General features: G+C 42.1%; 1 protein-coding gene across 2 annotated transcripts in view; it reads right to left on the bottom strand.

Annotated features, from left to right (window-relative positions):
* The window catches only part of slc24a3 (solute carrier family 24 member 3), a 104,108-nt gene extending 82,011 nt beyond the window's left edge, over nt 1-22,097 (bottom strand). For both annotated transcript variants that reach the window (XR_013934489.1, XM_080450468.1), the window contains exon 1: nt 21,602-22,097. Coding sequence is in view for 1 of the 2 variants with exons in the window: in XM_080450468.1 (XP_080306594.1) it covers nt 21,602-21,824 (223 nt within the window). In the remaining variant the exon portion in view is untranslated. The remainder of the gene's footprint in view (nt 1-21,601) is intronic.
* Between the last annotated feature and the right edge of the window lie 1,127 nt (nt 22,098-23,224).

Genomic DNA, 23,224 nt, shown 5'->3' with positions numbered 1-23,224 from the left:
GAGTTAGAGCGGATTACGTTAAACAGTGAAATGCGAGGAGAAAAAACTACAGGAAGAGAATTGAGTTTCAGTTTCGTCTGTAGAACGAGGGCGGGCGTGATCGTGAAAACCGGATCCCAAATAATTCTATTTCCTGTCATCAAACCGGAAACGGAAGTGGATCAAAAAAATTCCGAAAGTGCACCCGGACCGCGCATGCGCGAAAAGACCGCAGCCCGTAGGGCTACGGTCTCGGCGCTTAACAGTTGGATTTAACGGCCCGTAGGACTACGGTCTTGGCAGTTAATGTGTTAATGTGGGAATATCCAGAACAGAGGTCATGTATTCAACTGAAATTCTATTAATAAATATCACATTAATAAAACCTTAACATATAAATAAACACACAGTCAAATCATTTGAATAATACAATATGTCCATTAGATACATGAAAATGTTTTACAGTAGTCCACCTGCACCTCATCATAAATAAACTAGGCCTCTTTAGTGTGTGACTGTCCATCAGTGACATAGCAGTTTAACAGCTTCATTCACAATCCTGCCATGGACCTGCTACAGTATGCTGCTCTCCCTACACCAGTGGTTCTCAAACATTTTCATGTCAAGGACCCGCAAATTGAAGATTTCTCAAAATGTTTCAACTTAGCACGTGAAAATAGCACATCTACAAGCTCTCAACGCATTGCATCAAAACAAAACGTGCTGTGAGCTTCTAGATAGGCTATTGTCAAATAGCCAACAGATCAAATGGTATTTAAACCCTCTGGAACCCCCTTAACTCTTTCATTGCCACGTCCGATTCTGCAAAGGATCACATTGCCACGGACGGGAATTCCCGTACGATTAATTTTTAATTGTTTTATAAAACATTGCGCTGTTCTCTGTCACTCCAGTGATCAGGTTCAGTTTCCTCTCACCCGGATCGGAAATAACGTCATCCGAAGATTTCCGCTTCCGTCCACCTCCTGTTTATTTGTTTCCTGGATATGGTTTTATCTCGAGTTAACTGGTTTTGCCCTGGATTCGGCTAGACACCGTTGTTTTAACGTGCTCTAACACACGAAGGGAAAGCTCCGGTTATATTTTATTTTCTCTGGACGACGATCAGTTACCCCTTTGTGTTTACCAATGGACTGAAAAGCGATCATAATATATATAAATGTTCTGTGGCCAGTTGGGGACTTTTTCGACACGAAAAGTTACCTCTCGGGTGAAACCTTTTTCCTTTGAGGGTCAGTCACGGATCCTGTTTGTCTACACACATGATCCGACCATGTAATGGATATACATTTTCTGTGAACAGGTGAAAAGGTTAAAAAACACCAAAAAACGCTGGCAGTGTGTGAGTTTATTAATGTATATACTCTGGCAGTTAAGGACCCTGGGGGTCCCTGGACCCCACTTTGAGAACCAGTGCCCTAGAATTTCCACAGATCAACTTTGCTCTCACTACCCAGTACAGAGTCCACAGATCAGCTTCCTTACACAGCAAACATGTTCATTTAAGTCTGATAATATATACATGTAAAACACACTGTGGATTACACTCTGGACAACACTGTAGTGTCTGTCTTTGTCCATCTATCTGAAATAAAGAATAATTAAATAAAACATAAAACACTCAAATCTATTTAGTCGTATAGCCAAGCAGTCAGTGCAGAATGATGTTCATTATTCACAACCACAAGATTTGTTAGCAGGTTAGCAATCGAATGGCCCTGAATTGGGCCTGTATTATATATCCAAAACCTAGTAGAACCAATATCTTATGACTACAGACATGCACAGACACACAGATGCAGACACAGACACAGACACAGACACAGACACAGACACAGACACAGACACAGACAAACACCGAACACCTACACATCCTGGCACTTCCCTAGTCCCACCAACAAATAAAGTATCTGTACAAGCAAACACACACACGCGCGCGCACACGCACACACACACACACACGCACGCACACGCACACGCACACGCACACGCACACGCACACACACACACAAACAAATGAAATGCACCCGTCAATAAATCAATAAAGCTATGAGTGATTAGAATGATGCTTGCTGGTACCAAGAGACCTCATCAAGGGAGGTCATTCTGAAGGGAAAAAAGGAATAATACAGGATCGATATACTGTACTGAAAGATTCACCCATTGGTGGTTGTGTGTAATTGGTGTTTAACGAAGGTGACAGCTCGTTAATGGCCTCGTTAAGAACCTCTTTAGCTGGTGCTGTCACACGCCACTCCTGCTGTGAGTGTGATATCGGCTCCAAGGATTTCCTCACACCTCTCATGTGTCTCTGGAGAGTGGAATAGGGGGTTACTTGGTGCAGGACATGTCAAGGTCCCCTGTGTTGTTTTGGAAATCGTCCTTGATTTGGTCAACAGCTTCTTCACACACACACACACACACACACACACACACACACACACACACACACACACTTGACAGGGGATGTGGCAGTAAAAATCTAAGACTATGTTGATCCACGGTGGAACAATTAATTATATTACCAGAGTTGCCCCAGTAATGCTAATCTTGTAGGGCTTTTGTAGATGACAACCAAACTGCTTAAGAATTGAACGACTCTATTCGGGTATTACAAAGTGGAAGAAACGGGGGATATTTATCAGTGTGACAACGGCAATCAGACATGACATTTCCTGCTAGCTCTTACCCTGCCAGAGTTTTTTCAGAACAGTCTGTAGCCTCTGCCAGGGTTTTGACCGATTTTGGTACCTTTTCGCATAGCCACAAAATATTTTTCTCAAGTATGATTGATCCCCAGAAAATTTCTAATCACAGATGAGATTCAGGTGTGGTTTCACAAATGTCAACGAGGTCAATTTGACCTTGTTGTCATGTGTTGTTTGATGTTTGAAAATAGCTCAAAACCAGTGGTTTCAAACCAAAAAACATTGTGAATTGTTTGTCCGTTTCAATTTTAACATTGAAGTGGATGGAGCAGCAAATCTTTGGAAATTGTTATCTCCTTATTCGTTTGGAATATCGAAAAGGTGTCAATACTAAATAATTAGAGAATCTTTTTAGAATTTATTTTTTTTGGAAAAAGTTTTTTTTTAAAAAAAAATTTCAGGACGTTTTTAAACGTCTTTGGCAGGCAACAGCTAATTTCTCAAAGACGTTTATAAACGTCTTTGGCAGTTATAGAGCTAGGAGGCACAGTGCCTCGTGGGTAATGAAGGAAATCACACATCTCCTCGTAGTTCTGTAAATGTTTACTTTGTAGAGTGGTTTGAGGATTTCTGTTTTATGTCAGGGTCCATTTCAACCTGTTGGGATGATGCATACAAGCGGGGGAGTGTTGGAGAAACTGTAGTAGATAGATCGCTGGAATTTCACTTCAACAGAATCAGAATCAGTTTTATTGTCACATCTGTTAACTGTTCTTTGCACTATTTTACCTTTGAGACTCCTGGCTTTGATGCTGAAGATGTCAGTTGATTAATTTACTCACCATGAAAATATGGTGATAGTGAAAGAAACAGCAACACGGTGAAATAATTTGTGTCTGAGAGTGTGTGTAAAATAGAAAGAGAGAATGTCAGCGGTGGGAATTATTAATATCCATAGATTTCACAAAGCACAAGCACACACACACACACGCACGCACGCACGCACGCACGCACGCACGCACACACGCACACACACACACACACACGCACACACACACACACACACACACACACACACACAGCATCAGTACAAATCGCCTCTCCGCTGCAGAGATGACTTCTGACAACAGGGTTATGTAATCAGGTTGAATTGTCCAAAAATGTCCCAAAGCAGACAGGGGGATGATCTGCGGTGAGCTACCAAAAGTGACACAGTATCCCAGAGGACGTTTACTAATGGACCAAACACCAGGTACACTGTAAAACCCTGAGTGGTCATTTAACTCTGAGAGCGTACGTATGGGTCCATTTGGTACACCTTTGGGAGTTACAAGTGGATAAATGAACACTGAGGATTTTACTGTGTATAAACTCTGCACGCGCGTGTGTGCGAGTGCATGCGCGCGAGCAGCAGGCATGCGTGCGTGTGTGTGTGTGTGTGTGTGTGTGTGTGTGTGTGTGTGTGTGTGTGTGTGTGTGTGTGTGTGTGTGTGTGTGTGAGCTGGCATGCGTGTGTGAGAGAGAAAAACAAGGCAAACAGCTAGCAAGATTTTGCTCTGTACTGTTTATGCAAAACAGAGTGTGTTTGTGTGTACCCACTGTGGCTCTGAACCACAAATAGATAATGTTGGCAACCTAGGAAATGCATTGAAACCAATTTGACCTTTATCGTTCTTGCAAAACATTTAGCACCAGATAAGCTGGAGATCACCGACCTGTGTTTCGAGAAATTAAATGGGCACATGAATATTGGATTTTTACAGTTAACTTACATCCACTATTAAAAAAAAAAAAATGTTTTGTGCCGTGGTAATATTAGACTGCTCCAGTTCTAAAAATAGTTTCTAATGTAAAGGTTAACTTAAGCCCAAAAACAATAGATAGCGTCTGCTTTGTTATTTTAAAAAATTTAAAAAGATTTTGAGGGGATAAAAAAAATGTTATGCCCAAAATAGGGACGCTAGGTTAAAAATGATTGAGCTGTGACTCCACTGAAAAGCGTCTGGTCAGTCAATTGTTTTGCGAATGAAGAGCAGAGCGGTGAGTCATTACCTCTCCACTGTGGTGCAGAACATCTTCACAAATGACCAAATCATGTCTAATCTATGCTGTAATGTGATGAGCTTCTCTCTTGGCACTTATCTAGCCATTTCTCTTTCTCTACCTCACCTTCTACAGTAGCTCTGTTTCTCTTTTGTACCACTTCCTCTATCTCCTATCTCTGACTCCCTGTCCCCGTCTTCACACACACACACACACACACACACACACACACACACACACACACACACACACACACACACACCCTTTCACAAGTGCAGACATTTCAATTTCAGTGCAGAATGTGATTAATCTGAAGGTATTAAAAAGGTGTAATGGTTTCCATTTCCTTTTGCCCTGTTAAGTGCAGGTGAATACTGTGCTGATTGTGTTAGCGTTGTTCCACGGAACAAAAGGCGAACAAAAGGCTAATTGCTGTCTAACAAATCACACACTGAAATGAGATAAGAATCAACCTCAGCTGAAAGTGCACAGTGGATTTGAATGTCACACCATCCATATTGACAGATAAAATACTCTTGTGTAAGGGGAAGGCCTGGCATGCCCATACGGCCAATGGCTGCAATTACTGCATATCAACCTGATTCATATTTTCTTAAGCAGTTAAACCCTGTATACTTTGTTGACCAGGGAGACCGTGTTGTCCCCCACCAGTGATGTAGTCCCACCTTTGGGACAGTCGGTGATTGGTGAGTCGAGTACTGGATTGTCACGAAATTCAGAGCACTTTGGAGCATTGCTGTTTCAGCAAATTCAGAGCTCTGCACTCAGAGGCCCCTTTTCCACCAAAAGAACTTTAGTCTTAGAACTGGTTCTGTTCTAGATTCTTGGAACCTTGGTGCTTTCACGGAACCGGCCGCGAACTGGCCCGCGTTTCCACCAGTTTTGTAATTGGGGGTGGCACAGCTGAATGGTTAGAGAGCCGGCCTGGGGAGCGGGAGTCCCCAGTTGCCCCAGGTTAAATTCCATGCCTGGCCAGCAACGTGTTGAATATGACCAGTCGAAGTGTCCATTTCACGGGGGAAATGCAATCGTCAATGGCAGTTACAGTTTCCCTTTTCTTTTCTTTTTTTAATGATGATTTTTCGTTTGCTTTTGCCATTGTTTATATCGCATTTGCATCTTCCAACCTGTAGAATAGTGACACGTCCACTTTGGTTCCCAGTTTAAGGGCAAGAAATTTATTTTTTGGTTCCAGTTCCGAACCAACTTTCAGGGTTCTGAACCAATTCATTTTCAGTGGAAACACGTTCAAAATTAGGCTTGAAAAAAAGAACGGAACCAGTTCAAGCCCGGTGGAAAAGGGGCCAGAGTGCACAATGACCACTCTGAGTGAAAAGCCAGGTTCAAAATGCTATGGTTGTAGCCTTTTTGGTACTAGTCTATAGACAGTCTTCAGCATCTATCTATGTGTAACAAAACAGGTAATAATCATGTTATTACATGTAATTAACTAACGTTCATTAGATGGGGCTGGTGTCCTCCATTGGAGGGAATTGGGGTTCCCTATGTATGGTGCCCTAGTGGCACAAAGTCAGCATTACTGTGTGGTAGACGAACGCACGCACAATAGTCCCCACTCTACCTTTGTGGTGCAGGACAAAAATGTTTTGGAGCAGCTTGAAATTTTACCTCAAAATGCACTTATTTGTCAAAAAAATTCTGCCTCTGGAATTAATATATTGCACTACAGCTTGGAACTGGTAAACATTAAACAGCTGAAAAAGTATACAATTGCTGGATTTTATTTGTAAATGGCTGGTTCAAAGTTGAGAACAATTGTACCAACCAGTAGAATAGAAAACTATCAGCAGTCTGGATCTCCAGGACCAGAGCTGAGAAGAGCCACTGCAGTAATCTATACAGCTCCTTGCAGAATAATTCACAATTGTGAAAACGAACATCTTTGAAACATCACAGGCCTTCTGGGAGTCTGGTGAGACTCCTTCTCTACTGGTGCATAGGCAAGGGACTCCCTGTGTGTCTCTATGGTATGGCAGGATGAATGTAGAGAGGCGGTGAGAGGTATAGCAGGATTCGGCTAAGCTCATCAATCACAGGCTTAATGAGGTCCTTTATGGGATTGGTTCTATATATAGTAGGAATGTATGGTCAGCCATGATCTCACACACTAAACTCCACTCCACAAACTAGCACATCCGCAAGGGAAAATCTGCAGTGTTCATTTAACTCTGAGAGTGTGTGCATTTAACACATTTAGTGCCAGAGGTGTTTTAAACCAGGGTACATCCAGTGCCAGCACTTCTTACCGTTTACGCTGATCTGTTTAGGAGTTCTGCACTGGAAACGACATGCAACCAAGTATAAATCACCAAAAAAGGGTGAAGCATTGATGAAGAAAATATTGTCCGATCAGTACACAAGGATGTGAGAATCGTGGGACATTTCTGTTATTTTCCTGATGTTTTATGGTATCGTATTTTATTATAGTAACAGCTGATGGTAACTGACTAACAGCTCTTAAATGAGATTCCCTGTAGCATCTATACTGTAGGTCCTGGCCTGACATCAACCCTATGTATTGCATTCTAATCTCTTACTGTATATCATGTATTATATTAACCACTTAAACCCTCTAGTCTTAGCGAACCAGACTTGAGTTACAACTGTACTTTGAGCGCTTGTTTCTGTCTACACCAAATCTCTTTGCCAAAAATAGCCGATCTACAAGCTCACAATGCGTTGCAATGCAACGCATTGTGAGCTGCTGTAGATCTGCTAGTTTTGGCGAATGTTCCCCTCGGAATATGGATGCTGAAGTTCAAGTGGTTAAACCTTGCTAATTATTGATCAGATCGAGACTTCAGTGTATCCCTGATTTATTTAGCACAGACCATGTCCTTGTGGCTCAGCATGTCAGACCATCACAGCGTCTCATGAAATGCAACGGGGACCCGACTCACTGGTTGAGAACCTCTGTGCTGTAGAGAGCGGCTTCGCTAATGGGGGGTAGGGCTGGAACTATCGATTCGTTTTTCGATTAATCGAACAATCGAGAAGTGTGTTTTCTTTGATATTTCGTAAAAAAGATTGTATCAAGGAATTGACGCTGAAAAATACGAAAAGATTTTCCATAATGTCCTAAAATAGCAGATCTACAAGTTCACAACCCAACCCATCATATCGTGATACGTCGCAAGCTTGTATCGTCTATTTTCGAAAGAAAAAAGAGCAATTTAAATGTATCCCCCCAAAATCTATTATTTTCAATAATCAATTAAATCGATTAGTTCGATTAACTGTTGCACGACTAATGGTGACCTTAGAGACATGAATTGCACATAGAGAGCATTTCAACAGTCTAAAGAGGAGAGGAGAGCACAGCGAAAGATTGTGGGCTTTATACAACTGTCACACTCTTCCTCTGGGACAAATCCCTCTCATTCATCCGTCTCTCCGAGCCCAGAGAGCATCCCAGAATACACACAGTGGCTGCTAAAACAGGCTCTGGGCCCAGTGATGAATTAGTCGGGTGTATTTGGGGGTGAAAAAGGAGAGAGAGAGAGAGAGAGAGAGAGTATGGGGAAGGAGGGAAAAAGGGGGGGGGCAGGCAGAGGCGAGTGATTGGGAGAGAGGGGGCCTGAGAAATGGAGAGAGCGAGTGTTAGAAAGGCAAAGAGAGAAAACTATGTGCTAATGCTTAATCACAGCTAAATCTAACACAGACCAAACTCACTGACCCATAGTCTGCTCTATGCATCCATCATAACACACCTCAGTGTGTGTGTGTGTGTGTGTGTGTGTGTGTGTGTGTGTGTGTGTGTGTGTGTGTGTGTGTGTGTGTGTGTGTGTGTGTGTGTGTGTGTGTGTGTGTGTGTGTGTGTGTGTGTGTGTGTGTGTACACATGCGCGTGTCCGTGTGCGTGTGCGTGTGCGTATGCGTGTGTGCGTATGGGTGCGTGTGTGTGTATCCAGGTGATTTGATAATGTAGCTCCCTAATTAAAGCTGTGGTTAACAGACTGGGGACAGAGAGGCACATTTTCTTCAGAGTTCTTTTTCCATGTACCACAGTACATTCACTTCATTCTCATCCCTGATTTGTACTTTGTCGAGCAATGGCGTCGCACATAGCCGAACATAGCTCATCTACAAGCTTACAACACATTGCATCTGCTATCTTTGGCACGCAACACAAAGTAAATCAGCCTTCAAAGACAGTGTGATTTCACTGAGCTATGATGAGTCAAATAAGCTAACTATCTGTCCACTTGCATTAAAATGACAAACTACAATGCTGGTATCGGGGTCATGTACTCGACATACAATGATAAACTATGGAATGCTATGCTACACTACAATATGCTATTCTACACTACTCTACTATTAAACACAACTACACTCAACTAACTATATTTCACTCATTTAACTATGAGTATTCATTTAAATTAGTGTTAATTTAACTATGAGTGTTAATTTGCTGTGATATGGATTAGGGTGAAGTTAAGGCACTGTGGAAGTCACATCCAACCTGTCACACTGACTTTACAATGAACATTATGTAAGCCACTTGTTTGTGTGTGTGAAGAGAGAGAGAGAGAGAGAGAGAGAGAGAGAGAGAGAGAGAGAGAGAGAGAGAGAGAGAGAGAGAGCTTGTGAGATTCAGTGTAAAAACATTCTGTATCTGGTCCACTGTGGATAGATTATTCATTATTTATGCCAGTGTTAAATAAAACATGGCTAGAGAACTCAGAGGAATCAACAGGACTTCAATCATAACCTCATTAGCTGTCAGAAGCATGCGCGTGTGCATGTGTGCGTGTGTGTGCGAGCGTGTGTGTGACTTAATGTACGTGTACAGTCTGTACACACACTGAAGCATGTGTGTGTGTACGGTACCTGTGCATGTACAGTATGCATGCAAGTACAGTACAGATGTGTGTCAGTGGTGTACACAGTATGTGTATAGATGTGTGCGTGCATGCATGCGTGCGTGCGTGTACGTGCATGTGTGCCTGTGATCAGAAAGCTGTGAGGTTGCATTGCAGCAGAAGAGACAATGACAGCCTCATCACACTATATCTGTCACACAATCATTAGCCAAATTACCAAGTCCATAAAAGTTAGCCTCAATATTGTATGAGTGTTGCATCCCTAGAAGTCCCAAGAGAACTTCTGACTGAAGCATTTGCTCTAGCAAGGTTTAGCTACTACACAATACACACATACCATACCAATGCAATGACATTGATAAGAGCCTGCATTCAACTTGTATTTGGGAACAACGACTTGGTTTAGTCACCCGATGCCGCAACGCGTACTGTAGGTCTATTTTTAACTTGTTTTGCCATGTATTAGCCATTATAATAAAGGCTTTTAAAATGTCCAACTATTGTTAGTTTCTTATTCTTAGTTGCTATTCTTTTTGTTCTTCAATTCAAAAACTTCATAAACAAATTGTAATATAAATTAAAATATAGGTTTTGAGCACCCACAAGCCACAATGTATCACAAATATATTGAGAAAATATATATTCCCAAATACATATTGTCATAAACATTTTTCAGTGAGAATGTTTATTTTCAGTGAAGGATTAATACAATTCTTGCCAACGTAGAGTGCCTTTGAGTTTGAAACAGCAGTTCCCCAAAACAGCAAAAATCTCACACAAATCTCACAATAATAATGAATTAGTCATTAATCACGGCAGAAACGTCTCTAACTAAAACACAAAGTCACACCTATGCCGAACCAGCCACTATCGTTTCCAGAGATACTGCATATCATAGAGAAAATACAAGCACTGTTAGGAGTCAACAATAACACTCAGCCATCCATCAAACCAGTATGGATTTCCTGGCTGTCAGCCAGTCTACAACACAACCTGCTCTACTAATAAACAGCTCCCTGGCCAATTATGACAGAGAGGGGGAGAAAAAATAGATGAACGGGGAGAGAAAGAGAGTGAGATAATGTGACAGAGATGGAGAGAGGACAGATGAAACATGAGGGAATAAAATACCACAAGAGTTTCAGAGAACAAATGAGACATGACACTGATAGAGAGTAAGGACAAAGGGAGAAAAAGAGGGATCTACGTATATACATTCCACTTGCCTCAGCAGGCTATTTCTACCTTACCTGTATATCCAAGTACCTCATTTCTCTCTCTCTACTGGCATACATGCACGCACGCAAGCATTTGAGCTGTCACTTCAACAAAACATCATGTTGGATATTCAGGGCAGAATTGTAGACAGTCAAATTTCAAGACTAAAAGTAGGCACTCATTTGTACTGCATGTTTTACTGTTTGGATTACACACAAAGAATGTACATTTCATAATGTTGAGTCTGGTTTATCGTAGGATAAAGTTAAACCAAAAATGGACTATGCAACTTTAACAATGTAGATCCTCCTTATCTTCTAGACTGAGGGATTTTTCGCATAATAATGCATTACTGTACTGTATGTGGTGATATTTTTTGCATAATGCATTATGTAAACGAAAGGTCTCTCTCCAATGTAGATGAGCCCTATTAGCGGCATGGGTGCATTAATGCATGGGCTTACCAGGGCTTAAGCCTCGGGCCTCATGAGACATGAGCTTAATTTTCTTTTTTAAATATACATTTTAATATATTACATATTTGCCCTGCCACTTTAACAGCGCAGGGAAGTCACAGTTTCCCATGTGTAGCTGTAGTCAGAGCACTGTAGTGTAAACAACAAATCATATCCACATTTTTTGATTCTTCAAATCATTGATCGGTTTCACATGAGAAAGCTATGTCCTTTATAAAATTGATATAACAGCCTTTCTCTGTATGTGGAATTCTGCATTTTCATATTGATTTAGATAAAAAGAAAACAAACAAAATAAACTAGAAAAGTGTGCTCCTCTGAGCGCAGGTCTCCGCCAGGCCTGGTTGCCGACCCAGGACGGACCGACCGACCGACGGACAGACAGACAGGAGCAAAAACATAGTCTCTGGCCTTCGGTCGTTGGGCCTGGTGGAGACAAAGATTATGTGAATCTCTATCCGGGAGGGGGCTCCAAAAATTCAGTAGCTCCCAGACTCAAGTAACATTTTAAGGCTGAAAAAACTGAAATCTCACTTTAAGGTGTGAAAAGGAAGTCTTGTTGCTTTTACACAGTAACTCTCCACCAGAACAGTCTATCATGTCATTCCCACAAACATCACATGCTGCGAGCAAGAGCCCAACCTCTGTGTCTTCAAGGACATAGAAAACCCCAATGTCGCCATATCCTGGGACTGTGCAGAGCAGAGACTGCTGCCCAAACGTCATCATGCCTGTCCTGCCTCCTGACAATTTCACCATTGGTTACCAGTATTAAGCACGACAGGTCAGCGGTTACCTAGATTCTTGGTCCATGGCAGTTGCAATAGCATTGTTTAATCTAAGTGACAATGCCGTTATCTGCTTTCCCAGTGACAGTATTTCCCTCCACCTCAATCCTCCTGACTCTTAACACTCTAAGGGCAACAGTTCATTTCCTTTCCCTTAGAGTGGTGTTAAAAGGCTCATCATACAAATACTATCTGATACCGTGCCAACATTTAAAACTGTTATGCAATCTTATGCTGTTATAATGCATACAGACATAGAGTATAAGCTTGTGAAATGTTTGTTTAGTCATTCAACCGCCGTGCTCTACGTATTTATATTCACTTGCCTGTTTTCGCATTCATATTCACTTTTTTTTATCGTTTTTTCTCATTGGATATACTTGTCATTGTTGTTTGCATTTATCTCTTTGAAATGTGCTGTTTCTGCAGAATTAGTATTTTAAATAAAGTAGTATTACTATAGTATGATAATGTCCATGTTCCTTTACATTGCTGTGTTGCGAATTACCAACAAGACAGCAAACCGGAAGGTAATAGCTTTAATAAGTCATACCCATATCAGTGGATGTGGAGGCAATGGTGATGGATGGATGGATGGATGGATGGATGGATGGATGGATGGATGGATGGATGGGTGGGTGGGTGGGTGGATGGATGGAAAGAAAAACGGGTGTTTTGCTTGCTCAGCCTGACCTGAATTAGGCACAAGTTCTCACATCATACACTGTGTGTGTATCTGAGATGTGTGTATGTCTATGATTAGGTGTACAGGCGTGTGTGTGTGTGTGTGTGTGTGTGTGTGTGTGTGTGTGTGTGTGTGTGTGTGTGTGTGTGTGTGTGTGTGTGTGTGTGTGGGGGTGTGTGTGTGTGTGTGTGTGTGTGTGTGTGTGTGTGTGTGTGTGTGTGTGTGTGTGTGTGTGTGTGTGTGTGTGTGTGTGTGCGCGTGTGTGTGTGTGCGTGTGTGTTCAATTTGATAGTGCTCTAGTTCCTGCTCATTTCTTTGTGTCATCACTTCCAATTTCTCTAGTTTATTCTGTATCCTGTACGGGCTCTTCCTGCTGGTATGGATAAAATTGGTATCCCGACCTAAAAATGCATTTTCTATTCACTAAAGAGCTGGAGAGACGGGGAGACCCCTGTTACAGAACAAACACTATAGCAATGATTGCTATCAGAGTTTAGAGCCATTTAACACTTATTTTAACAAATGAAAATCCCTTATTGCACCTTTAAGTCAATGTAAAGACGCAACAACAAGAAAATGGCGTGAGTTGAAAAATGACTCCTTCCTATAACTTCCTCTCCTCTAACCTAACCTCCTGAGGGACATGGGGGGAGAACAGAGAGGGGAACCAGGGATTGGAGCTATACTATTATGTTATATAACACCATCATCTGGGGTCTAATGTTATTTAGCTGCTGTACCAAGTACCCATTAACAGCTGCTCCACAACACTATACCATGACTATTTGGCTGGCTGGAATCCAGTAACTCTCTCTCTCTCTCTATCCCTCTCTATCCCTCTCTCTCTCTCTCTCTCTCTCTCTCTCTCTCTCTCGCGCACACACACACACACACACACACACACACACACACACACACACACACACACACACACACACACACACACACACACACACACACACACACACACACACACACACACACACACACACCATGCATACATCATTTAGTTTTTTCTTTCTTAGTCACAGATGGATAATAGGGCTCAGAGATGGTAATACTTGCAGATAATAGCAGCAGCGACATGCGTTTGCTCATATGGGTGGTAATCCTAGATATGACTCTATACAGCTTTTGTCCTTCATCTGACTGCCAGGATGCTTTGTTTCCGAGAGATGAGATGGATGGATGGATGGAGGAAAAAAATAACGACAGATGGAAAACAATGGGAGATAACAAGAGGATGGAGGAGAGAGCAGAGAGGTGCGTGCGTACACACACGTGTCAGCACACGGGAACCCGCTGGGGAAGAAGAGACATGAGAGAATACACAAATGCACACGTGTGCTGATGTGTGTGTGTGTGTGTGTGTGTGTGTGTGTGTGTGTGTGTGTGTGTGTGTGTGTGTGTGTGTGTGTGTGTGTGTGTGTATTGGAGATTCCTTGCATGAATTTCTGAAAGCCTCACAACTCCTCTGGCTAGGGGCTATTCTCATATCTGGCGTTAAATTGGTGTTTCCCATGTGGAGGACCTTGGTGACGTGACTTCAGTCCTTTAGATCAAAACCCGTCTCAGATTAGGTCTATCTCCACAGGTGGACTGGTCAACTTTGGGTGGAGTCTGGAGTGCTAGCGCTACAATACTCATCAAAAGGAAATTACAGGAAATCAAGTTGAATATGTATATGTATGTAATATTTTGCTCAACTAGGGACTGAGGACAATCTCCCAGTTTTCTTAGCTAAAACCGGTTGTAAACAGTTAGAGTTGCACTGCATAGCGCCAATGTAAAGTCTTTAGGGCAGTCCTTCATATTGGGATGGGGAAAGGATTGGTCTCCAAAGCAGTAGGCGTAGGTTTGTTAGCGGCCCTCTTGCCGCTGGTCTAGCAACTACCTTGCATTTAGATTAGATGTCCCCAAGCGTATCGGTAAGTGAAGATCTTTCATCGTCTGGCATCGCGAGACTAATACATCCATACAAATACATCCAGTAGTAACAGCTTTGTATGCAAGCATATTCAGTATATCCATTGAAAATTATTATTCTTATCATTTCATTTAGTTTTTTTCCCTTAATAATGTGCAGCCCTGGATGCTAATGTTAGCTTATCTTTTTTTCATTTTCTCCCGAATTTAGTCATTACACAATTACCCCCCATGTAGTTTGTGTCACTGCCAACCCCTGCTGTTGGTCTGGGGAGGGTATAGACAACCTGTCACAACCACAAGTCTTGTCCGATACACATGGAGTCACCAACCACTTTTTCCGCTGACAATGAGGAGTTTCACTCGGAGGGCATAACCCATGCGGAGGAACACGCTATCCTTCCGTGTTCCACATCCAACAGGTGCCCCGACCAACCTGTAGTAGTCACTATACAGACAGCGTATACCCTCCCCTGCACTTCCCACCCAAATGGTGCCAATTATGTTTGTTGGCCAATTGTATTTGTTGGAGCACCCCACCAAGCTGGAGGCACCGTGAAGGAATCGAACTCCAGTCTCCACGTGATGGGCAGGAACTTTACCCCTGCGGCACCGAAAATTTGACATACATTCTATTGATTGGTCTATGGCTATATCTCAAAGGTCTTCATTTACATAGTGCTCCTATAAAGCACTTGAGATTCATTATTATTTATACTGGGCCAGAAATGCTTCAGCCTGATCTGAATGAGATGCTCCATAGGCAAAGAGCTGGAAAGAAGAGAATCCTAGGGATTTTATAGGTGCACAGGGATGATATTGGTTAAGCTTGGAGATGGTGCAGCACTTCAATGTGTTCAACAAAGTTATTTATAAATAACTTAAGAAAAACAACAGAAACAGAAGAATCCAACTTGGTTTAACATTATATACACTGTCTAAAAATGCACCTGACCCTGCACCCTGTAAGGATTATCTGATAATTCAAATTATTGATTCATGTTCTGAGCTTGTTGGCACTTGACAGAGCAATCTCGACTTGTGGATAAGATATATTTTTTCCATCCTATCATATCCTATGTGTGCAATCCCTCAGCCAAATGTATGCTACTTGAAACACACGTAGACATGTGAACCTATGATCCTACTATCAGATTTTCTTTTAACCTTAATGCGTTGCCAGATTGATCATACAGTCAATAAAACACACAACTGTACCACTGTTATCAACTGGTCAATAGCTCAACATTACAGTGAAGTGGTCTAATTCCAGCAACGCAGAGCAACAGACATGCAGCTACCAGTTCCAGAGGATTATTGGATACAGATGTTGGGCTGCATAAACCCAGGAAAGGCATGTTTGTTCTGAACAATGAACGTGAGGTTGCGAGCTGACACTCGACTGTGACTTATGTATCCGCCGAATAACGTTAAAACATGTCAAAAATGTTAATAGGATGTTAAGCCCAACTCGAGGGAAATACTGCAGCACACAGCCACCATGCCCCAGTTGTTTGTTTGTTTGTTTGTTCATAGGGGGAACATTTTAAAACGGTCTTCGTTTTTCTCAAGTAAATAACCTACTGTACTAAAACTTGCGAAATATTACACCAAACACACTCAGACAGACAGAGAGAGAAGTAGCCAGAACAAGTTAAAAGCAGCGTGCTGGAGAGGCTATCAGAACCAGGAAGAGCATACATACGGGTACACCCCCGCATTCCTAAACCCCCCCACTTATACACACCCCCATTCCGAAAACCCCCCCCCCCCCACTCCTACACCCCCCCACTCCGAATTTTTTTTTCGGAATGGGGGGGTGTATGAGTGGGGGGGTTTTGAAAATTTGAAATAAACCCTGCCATTCCGAAAAATAGATATAAAAAAAATATATATATATAATTTTTTTTTTTTTTTTTTTTTTTGTGGGGCTCCCCCAAGTTTGGGAGCCCGGCAAAAAATAAATTTTTTTTTTTTTCTTTTTTTCAATAGAAAAAAAAAACGAGGAGGGAGTATTAATATATTAAAGTATTCTGGCGCAGCTGTTCACCTCCCCCCACCTGCGTGCCCCCCCCCCCCCCCCCACCGGGACCCCCCCAGGACCCCCCCCCAGGCCCAAGGTGTCACTCATAATAATTTTATATTTTGCGCTTTGACACAGAGCGGTTGAGATTTCATTAAGCCAGATCTTTGTCAATTTTACTTGAATTCTTATCATTTTAATGTTTATATGATCTGTAAAATGTAGATTTTCATTTGGTAGCAGTCATGCATTTATTGTAATTTATTATAATTTATTTCTTATTTTCTGTCATTTATTTCCACGCACGTAACATTATCTATCTGTCTGTCTGTCTGTCTGTCTGTCTGTCTGTCTGTCTGTCTGTCTGTCTGTCTGTCTGTCTGTCTGTCTGTCTGTCTAGTCTGTCTGTCTGTCTGTCTGTCTGTCTGTCTGTCTGTCTGTCTGTCTGTCTGTCTGTCTGTCTATCTATCGCGCTACAGAGCTCGTAGATTGGCTATTTTTTGGTGTCTGTCTGTCTGTCTGTCTGTCTGTCTGTCTGTCTGTGTGTGCGTGTCTGTCTGTGTGTGTGTGTGTGTGTGTGTGCGTGTGCGCACAGACAGACAGACAGACATCTTTCCTCTACAAATGAGACTAACAAGTAAGTCGAATCCCATGCTATGAGCTTGTAGATCTGCTGTTTTTGAAAGCATCAGAATCACGTGCGCGAGGAGGGAGCGCGCACAGCGCGCAATATTAAAGTCTTCTGGCGCAGCTGTTCATCAGACCAAGACCACAACGTCATTTGTTATTACCATTCAGGTTCAGTCCATTAATATTGTATTCAGAATAATAAAAAAAATATTATTATCATGCTATTATCATTATTAATGCGCGCACGTTGATTGACGGGTCAGTAATCACGTAGGCCTACTCTCAGAGACGCTCACATGCTCAGGTTCCTCAGATGTTTTCTCGTTAATTAACCCACATCTCGTCACATCTCACATGAAGTAATATACGCATCAGTGGTGGAAAAAGTACTCAAATGTTTTACTTAAGTAAAACCTTTGAGTACTTTCTCCACCACTGTCCACTTCAGCCAGTTATGAAAGTAACTAACTACACTTTAGTCCTAGTAGTTAGGCTACTTTGCAGTTGCAGATGTCAACTATTAGCCATATTAACCACTCCAGACATATTTTATAGGCTTGAAAATAGCCGATCTACAAGCTCACAACTTGACAGACAGACAGACGTCTACCACCGATCTACCACAGCCTGGGTGTCTGTCTGTCTGTCTGTCTCAAAAGTCAGCGGCCATAATGCACAAACAAACACACGCAGTTAACCCTGACGTTACTTAAAACCGTCACTTTTGCCCATATATCTATCTATATATCTATCTATCTCTATCTATCGAGTTCATCTCGGAATTAAATGATTATATTATTATCTATAATATTATAATTATTATTAATCAGTACTGATAAATGTGCCACGTTTCTCTGAACCAACTAAGATCTAAATATCAATCTAGCAGCTAGGGGATACATTAATTCACGTTAATTTAGTCACTCTACCCAAATACGCTCTCTCTCTCTCTCTCTCTCTCTCTCTCTCTCTGTACAGACACATGCTCGCTCTACCCCAGTGCGCTCTCTCTCTCTGTAGAGACACACGCTCGCTCTACCCCAGTGCGCTCTCTCTCTCTGTAGAGACACACGCTCGCTCTACCCCAGTGCGCTCTCTCTCTCTGTAGAGACACATGCTCGCTCTACCCCAGTGCGCTCTCTCTCTCTGTAGAGACACATGCTCGCTCTACCCCAGTGCGCTCTCTCTCTCTGTAGAGACACATGCTCGCTCTACCCCAGTGCGCTCTCTCTCTCTGTAGAGACACATGCTCGCTCTACCCCAGTGCGCTCTCTCTCTCTGTAGAGACACATGCTCTCTCTCTCTCTCTCTCTCTCTCTCTCTCTCTCTCTCTCTCTCTCTCTCTCTCTCTCTCTCTCTCTCTCTACTGGCCTTTTTTACTGACACACACAAACACACTGACAAATATAATAATAATAATAATAACAGTAATAATAGCATAATAGTAGTAGTAATAATAATAACTTAATACTACTACTACTACTACTACTAATAATAATAATAATAATAACAGTAATAATAGCATAATAGTAGTAGTAATAATAACTTAATACTACTACTACTAATAATAATAATAATAATAATAATAATAATAATAATGACACTATGTTATTCTGAACACAACATTTATGGACTGAACAGAATGAGCTGAAAATATACTTTTATTCAAATAATTATTAACCCACCTCATACATGCATGCAAGTGTAGCAGGGCGGTATGAATAATTATATAATATAGCCAACACCTGGGGAGTAGCACCCCAGGAAATATTTATAATGTAAACCAACCACCTGAACATATATTACTCCTCACACAAGTTCGTTGTACAATTATAAAAAGGCAGAAAAGTAAAAAGTACAAAAAGCTTTATTGTAATAATGGTAACAGGGTAATCTCATCAATAATAAAAGTAACAAAACATTTAATAAGAAAAAAACAATCGGGCAATGCACTTAATAAAATCTATTTGCCTATAGGGCCAGTGCTGCAAGTTATAATAGAATGCCGTCTGTAGGCCTACAATCTCATGAAAATAAACCAAACCAAAGAAACAACACTAAATAAACAATAACAAAATAAGCAATAACACTAAAACAAAATAAACAGGGAGGCTGGCTGTGAGCCTGAGAGTGTGGACCAATGCGTCAGAAAAGAATACGTTCACCCATATAAGGGCATAAGCTCAGCTGGAGGGGAACCTCAGAATGGATTATCAGTGTGAGAGGGTTCTTAATGCGTGGGTTATTGGAAACCCGCAAAGCAGCAGTGGAGTATCACGGTGCCCGAAAGGACAAACGGCCGTGTCATTCTACCATTTACAGTATAATACTAATATTCATTAAGACGGGTGACAGGAGCAGAGAGAGACAGTCACGTACCGCGGTGCAGCAAAGGCGTAAGCCACAATGGACTGCCTGCAGCGGCGAACACCGGTAGGAGACAAACTGTAATAATAAAGGGCCATGGTTATTATAGTGCCTGAAATTAACTTGCTATACTGCGGAGAAGGAGGACCACCAACGTACCCGTTGTGCAGCATGAAGCACTGCACGCCCGGCGCAAAACGCCAACAAGATGGGTTGACACACCAGGGCTACAAAGGACACAAACGCTCATGGTCAAGTTCAAGACCATGCACTACGCAGCATAAGACAATTGCATAAACAGCAAGATGGAGAGACATACCTGCGCTAATGCGCGATGAGAACACAGGCGGGCCCAACAGGCCAGCCTGGACTGATAATAGACCAGTGTGGAGAGACAGACAGCTAACTGTGTTTGGAGGTGCGTTGCTTTAATACTGTGCCAATCAGCCCACTGATGAGTGGACGGCAGCTAGGGGGTCCTTGGGCTGAAAAGCCTTGTGACAGATGAATGATAGATAGATAGATGGATAGATGGATAGATAGATAGATGGATATATAGATAGATAGATAGGTCCCGGTGGGGGGGGGGGGGGGGGTGAACAGCTGCGCCAGAAGACTTTAATATTGCGCGCGTGTGCGCTCCCTCCACGCGCACGTGATTCTGATGCTTTCAAAAACAGCAGATCTACAAGCTTATAGCATGGGATTCGACTGACTTGTTAGTCTCATTTGTAGAGGAAAGATGTCTGTCTGTCTGTCTGTCTGTGCGCACACGCACGCACACACACACACAGACAGACAGACAGACAGACAGACAGACAGACAGATAATGTTACGTGCGTGGAAATAAATGACAGAAAATAAGAAATACATTATAATAAATTACAATAAATGCATGACTGCTACCAAATGAAAATCTACATTTTACAGATCATATAAACATTAAAATGATAAGAATTCAAGTAAAATTGACAAAGATCTGGCTTAATGAAATCTCAACCGCTCTGTGTCAAAGCGCAAAATATAAAATTATTATGAGTGACACCTTGGGCCTGGGGGGGGGGTCCCGGTGGGGGGGGGGGGGGGGGTCACGCAGGTGGGGGGGGTGAACAGCTGCGCCAGAATACTTTAATATATTAATACTCCCTCCTCGGTTTTTTTTTTCTATTGAAAAAAAAAAAAAAAAAAAAAACTTTTTTTTTTGCCGGGCTCCCAAACTTGGGGGAGCCCCGCAAAAAAAAAAAAAAAAAAAAAAAATTATATTATATATTTTTTTTATATCTATTTTTCGGAATGGCAGGGTTTATTTCAAAATTTCAAAACCCCCCCACTCCTACACCCCCCCATTCCGAAAAAAAAATTCGGAGTGGGGGGGTGTAGGAGTGGGGGGGGGGGTTTTCGGAATGGGGGGGTGTATAAGTGGGGGGGTTTAGGAATGCGGGGGTGTACCCCATACATACAGCACAAGGAAACATGAACATCATGAACAACAATGTATCATCAGACAGTGAAATAATAAGATGCGTATCGAACCAGCTATGTGTTTACATCAGTGGTCCCCAAACTTTTTAGCTGAGACCCAAAATACATTTTTGATGTCTCCCCGGGCACCCAAACTAGTGAAAATAGCGGATCTACAAGTTCACGACCGGGCTATTTTCACTATACTTTTGTAACATTTGTTTTCTAATTAATGGCATTTATTGGATTTTTTTCAAATGTATTTATTACATTATTTAGAAAATAAATGTGTTTGTTTTTTAATTCATGAAGATTTTAGCTTCTTTTTTTTTTTTTTTCTATGAAAATAAAAATAAAATCTAGGAAACAAAAAATTAAGGGATATTTACTCGCGAGTCGCGACCCACAAATGGGTCCCGAACCAGTGTTTGGGAACCCAGTGGTTTACAATGAACGTGTCCTCTCTCACCTGCTGCTCGTTGCAGAGACTGAAGCCCCGCCACCAGACCCAGCAGGACCCCGACGAAGCACACCTGGACCAAGAACCACTCGTGTCTCTTCCTCCGCCTGGCTTTTTTGCTCTTCCTCTTGGTCAGCAGCATCGTTCCTCCCGGAGACACGACGGCCGTCCCCGGCATCCCTCGCACGGCCACGCCGTCCGTAGCGACGCCCCCCTCGGCGAGCGTTCCCATCGAATCCCCGGTGAGGTACCGTACGTACCGGGGGGTCGAGAGAAAGATTAGGGGAAGAGAGGAGGAATGTGAGTGTTTTTTTCCCCGGGGGTGGTGTTAAGTTAAAACGGTTGAAATAAGTGTTTTTGTCTGTCAACGGGTCTCCTTCTTCCCCTTCCGTCGTTTGGAGAAATGCAGGGCCCTATCTGTCGGCTAAATAATGACCACAGAGCGGTGTGGATGTTGGGAGAGTGCGGGGAGCTCCATGGATGCGTCCGTTAGCCCCGGTGCCAGCAGTTCTCTACAGCGCGAATCACGATGTAGTGCTGTGTGTGTGGAGCTGACAGAACGAGAGAGAGAGGAGGAGGAAGAGGAGGAGAGGGAGAGAGAGAGAGAGAGAGAGAGAGAGAGAGAGAGAGAGAGAGAGAGAGAGAGAGATGGGTGGGTGGGTCACAGGAAGAGGGGAGGGTGATTTGTATTGTTTTTACTTATTATTATTTATCAAGAATTACACTAAGCCTAAAGAAAACGTGATAGGATTATCTTTAAAATGAAATAAAAATATTTAGGGCTACAGGTACAAAAGAAGTGAATGTCCAAAAATAAATTCAGCTCCATCTTTCATTTCCTTCTGCAGTCTGCACTACTCAGAAACATCAGGGCTATACCTCATTTATTCTTTACATATCAAATTGACTATTAATATGGTTTTAATCTTCATTTCTATAGTGTTCCAGTTCCAATTTGCCTGCTCATTTCTTAGTGTCATCACTTCCAATTTCACTTGTTTAATCTATATCCTGATTGAGTTCCCTATCCTGATTGGATAACATTGGAAATGAAACTGAAACAAAAATGCATTTTCTGTTTTATAAAGAGCTGGAGAGACAAGGAGACTCCTTTTACTGAACAAACACTCTATAGCAATGAGTACTATCAGAATATAGAGCTATTTAACACTTATTTTAACCAAAGAAAATCACTTACCCTACCTTTAAATGTATATCTTCGTCTGGCCTGTCATAAGATTACATTTAAAAGTTGTGTGTGTGTGTGTGTGTGTGTGTGTGTGTGTGTGTGTGTGTGTGTGTGTGTGTGTGTGTGTGTGTGTGTGTGTGTGTGTGTGTGTGTGTGTGCTTGTGTGTGCTTGTGTGTGTGCGTCCGTGTGCCCATGTGAGAGCGTGCACTGCACTGCACTGTGAGCGTAGAGTTCAGGATGCAGAGCAGGCCAGCCTTACGCAAATGAGCCAAATTCACAATTTTTATGTTTAACATTAAATGTTTAACATTATTTAAAACAATCCAAAATGAGTAGCATGAATCATTTATTTAGACTGCTTATTAAGCAGCATCTACTATACTTCTGGTTCCTTGGTCGGAGAACAAGTGAAGATTATCAGCAATATCTGGACTGGACATCA

The sequence above is a fragment of the Gymnoscopelus braueri genome (assembly GCF_963280865.1).
Source record: "Gymnoscopelus braueri genome assembly, chromosome: 14".
Lineage (NCBI taxonomy): Eukaryota > Metazoa > Chordata > Actinopteri > Myctophiformes > Myctophidae > Gymnoscopelus > Gymnoscopelus braueri.
Note: the sequence above shows the minus strand (reverse complement) of the source record. Positions and strands in the feature narration are given on the sequence as shown.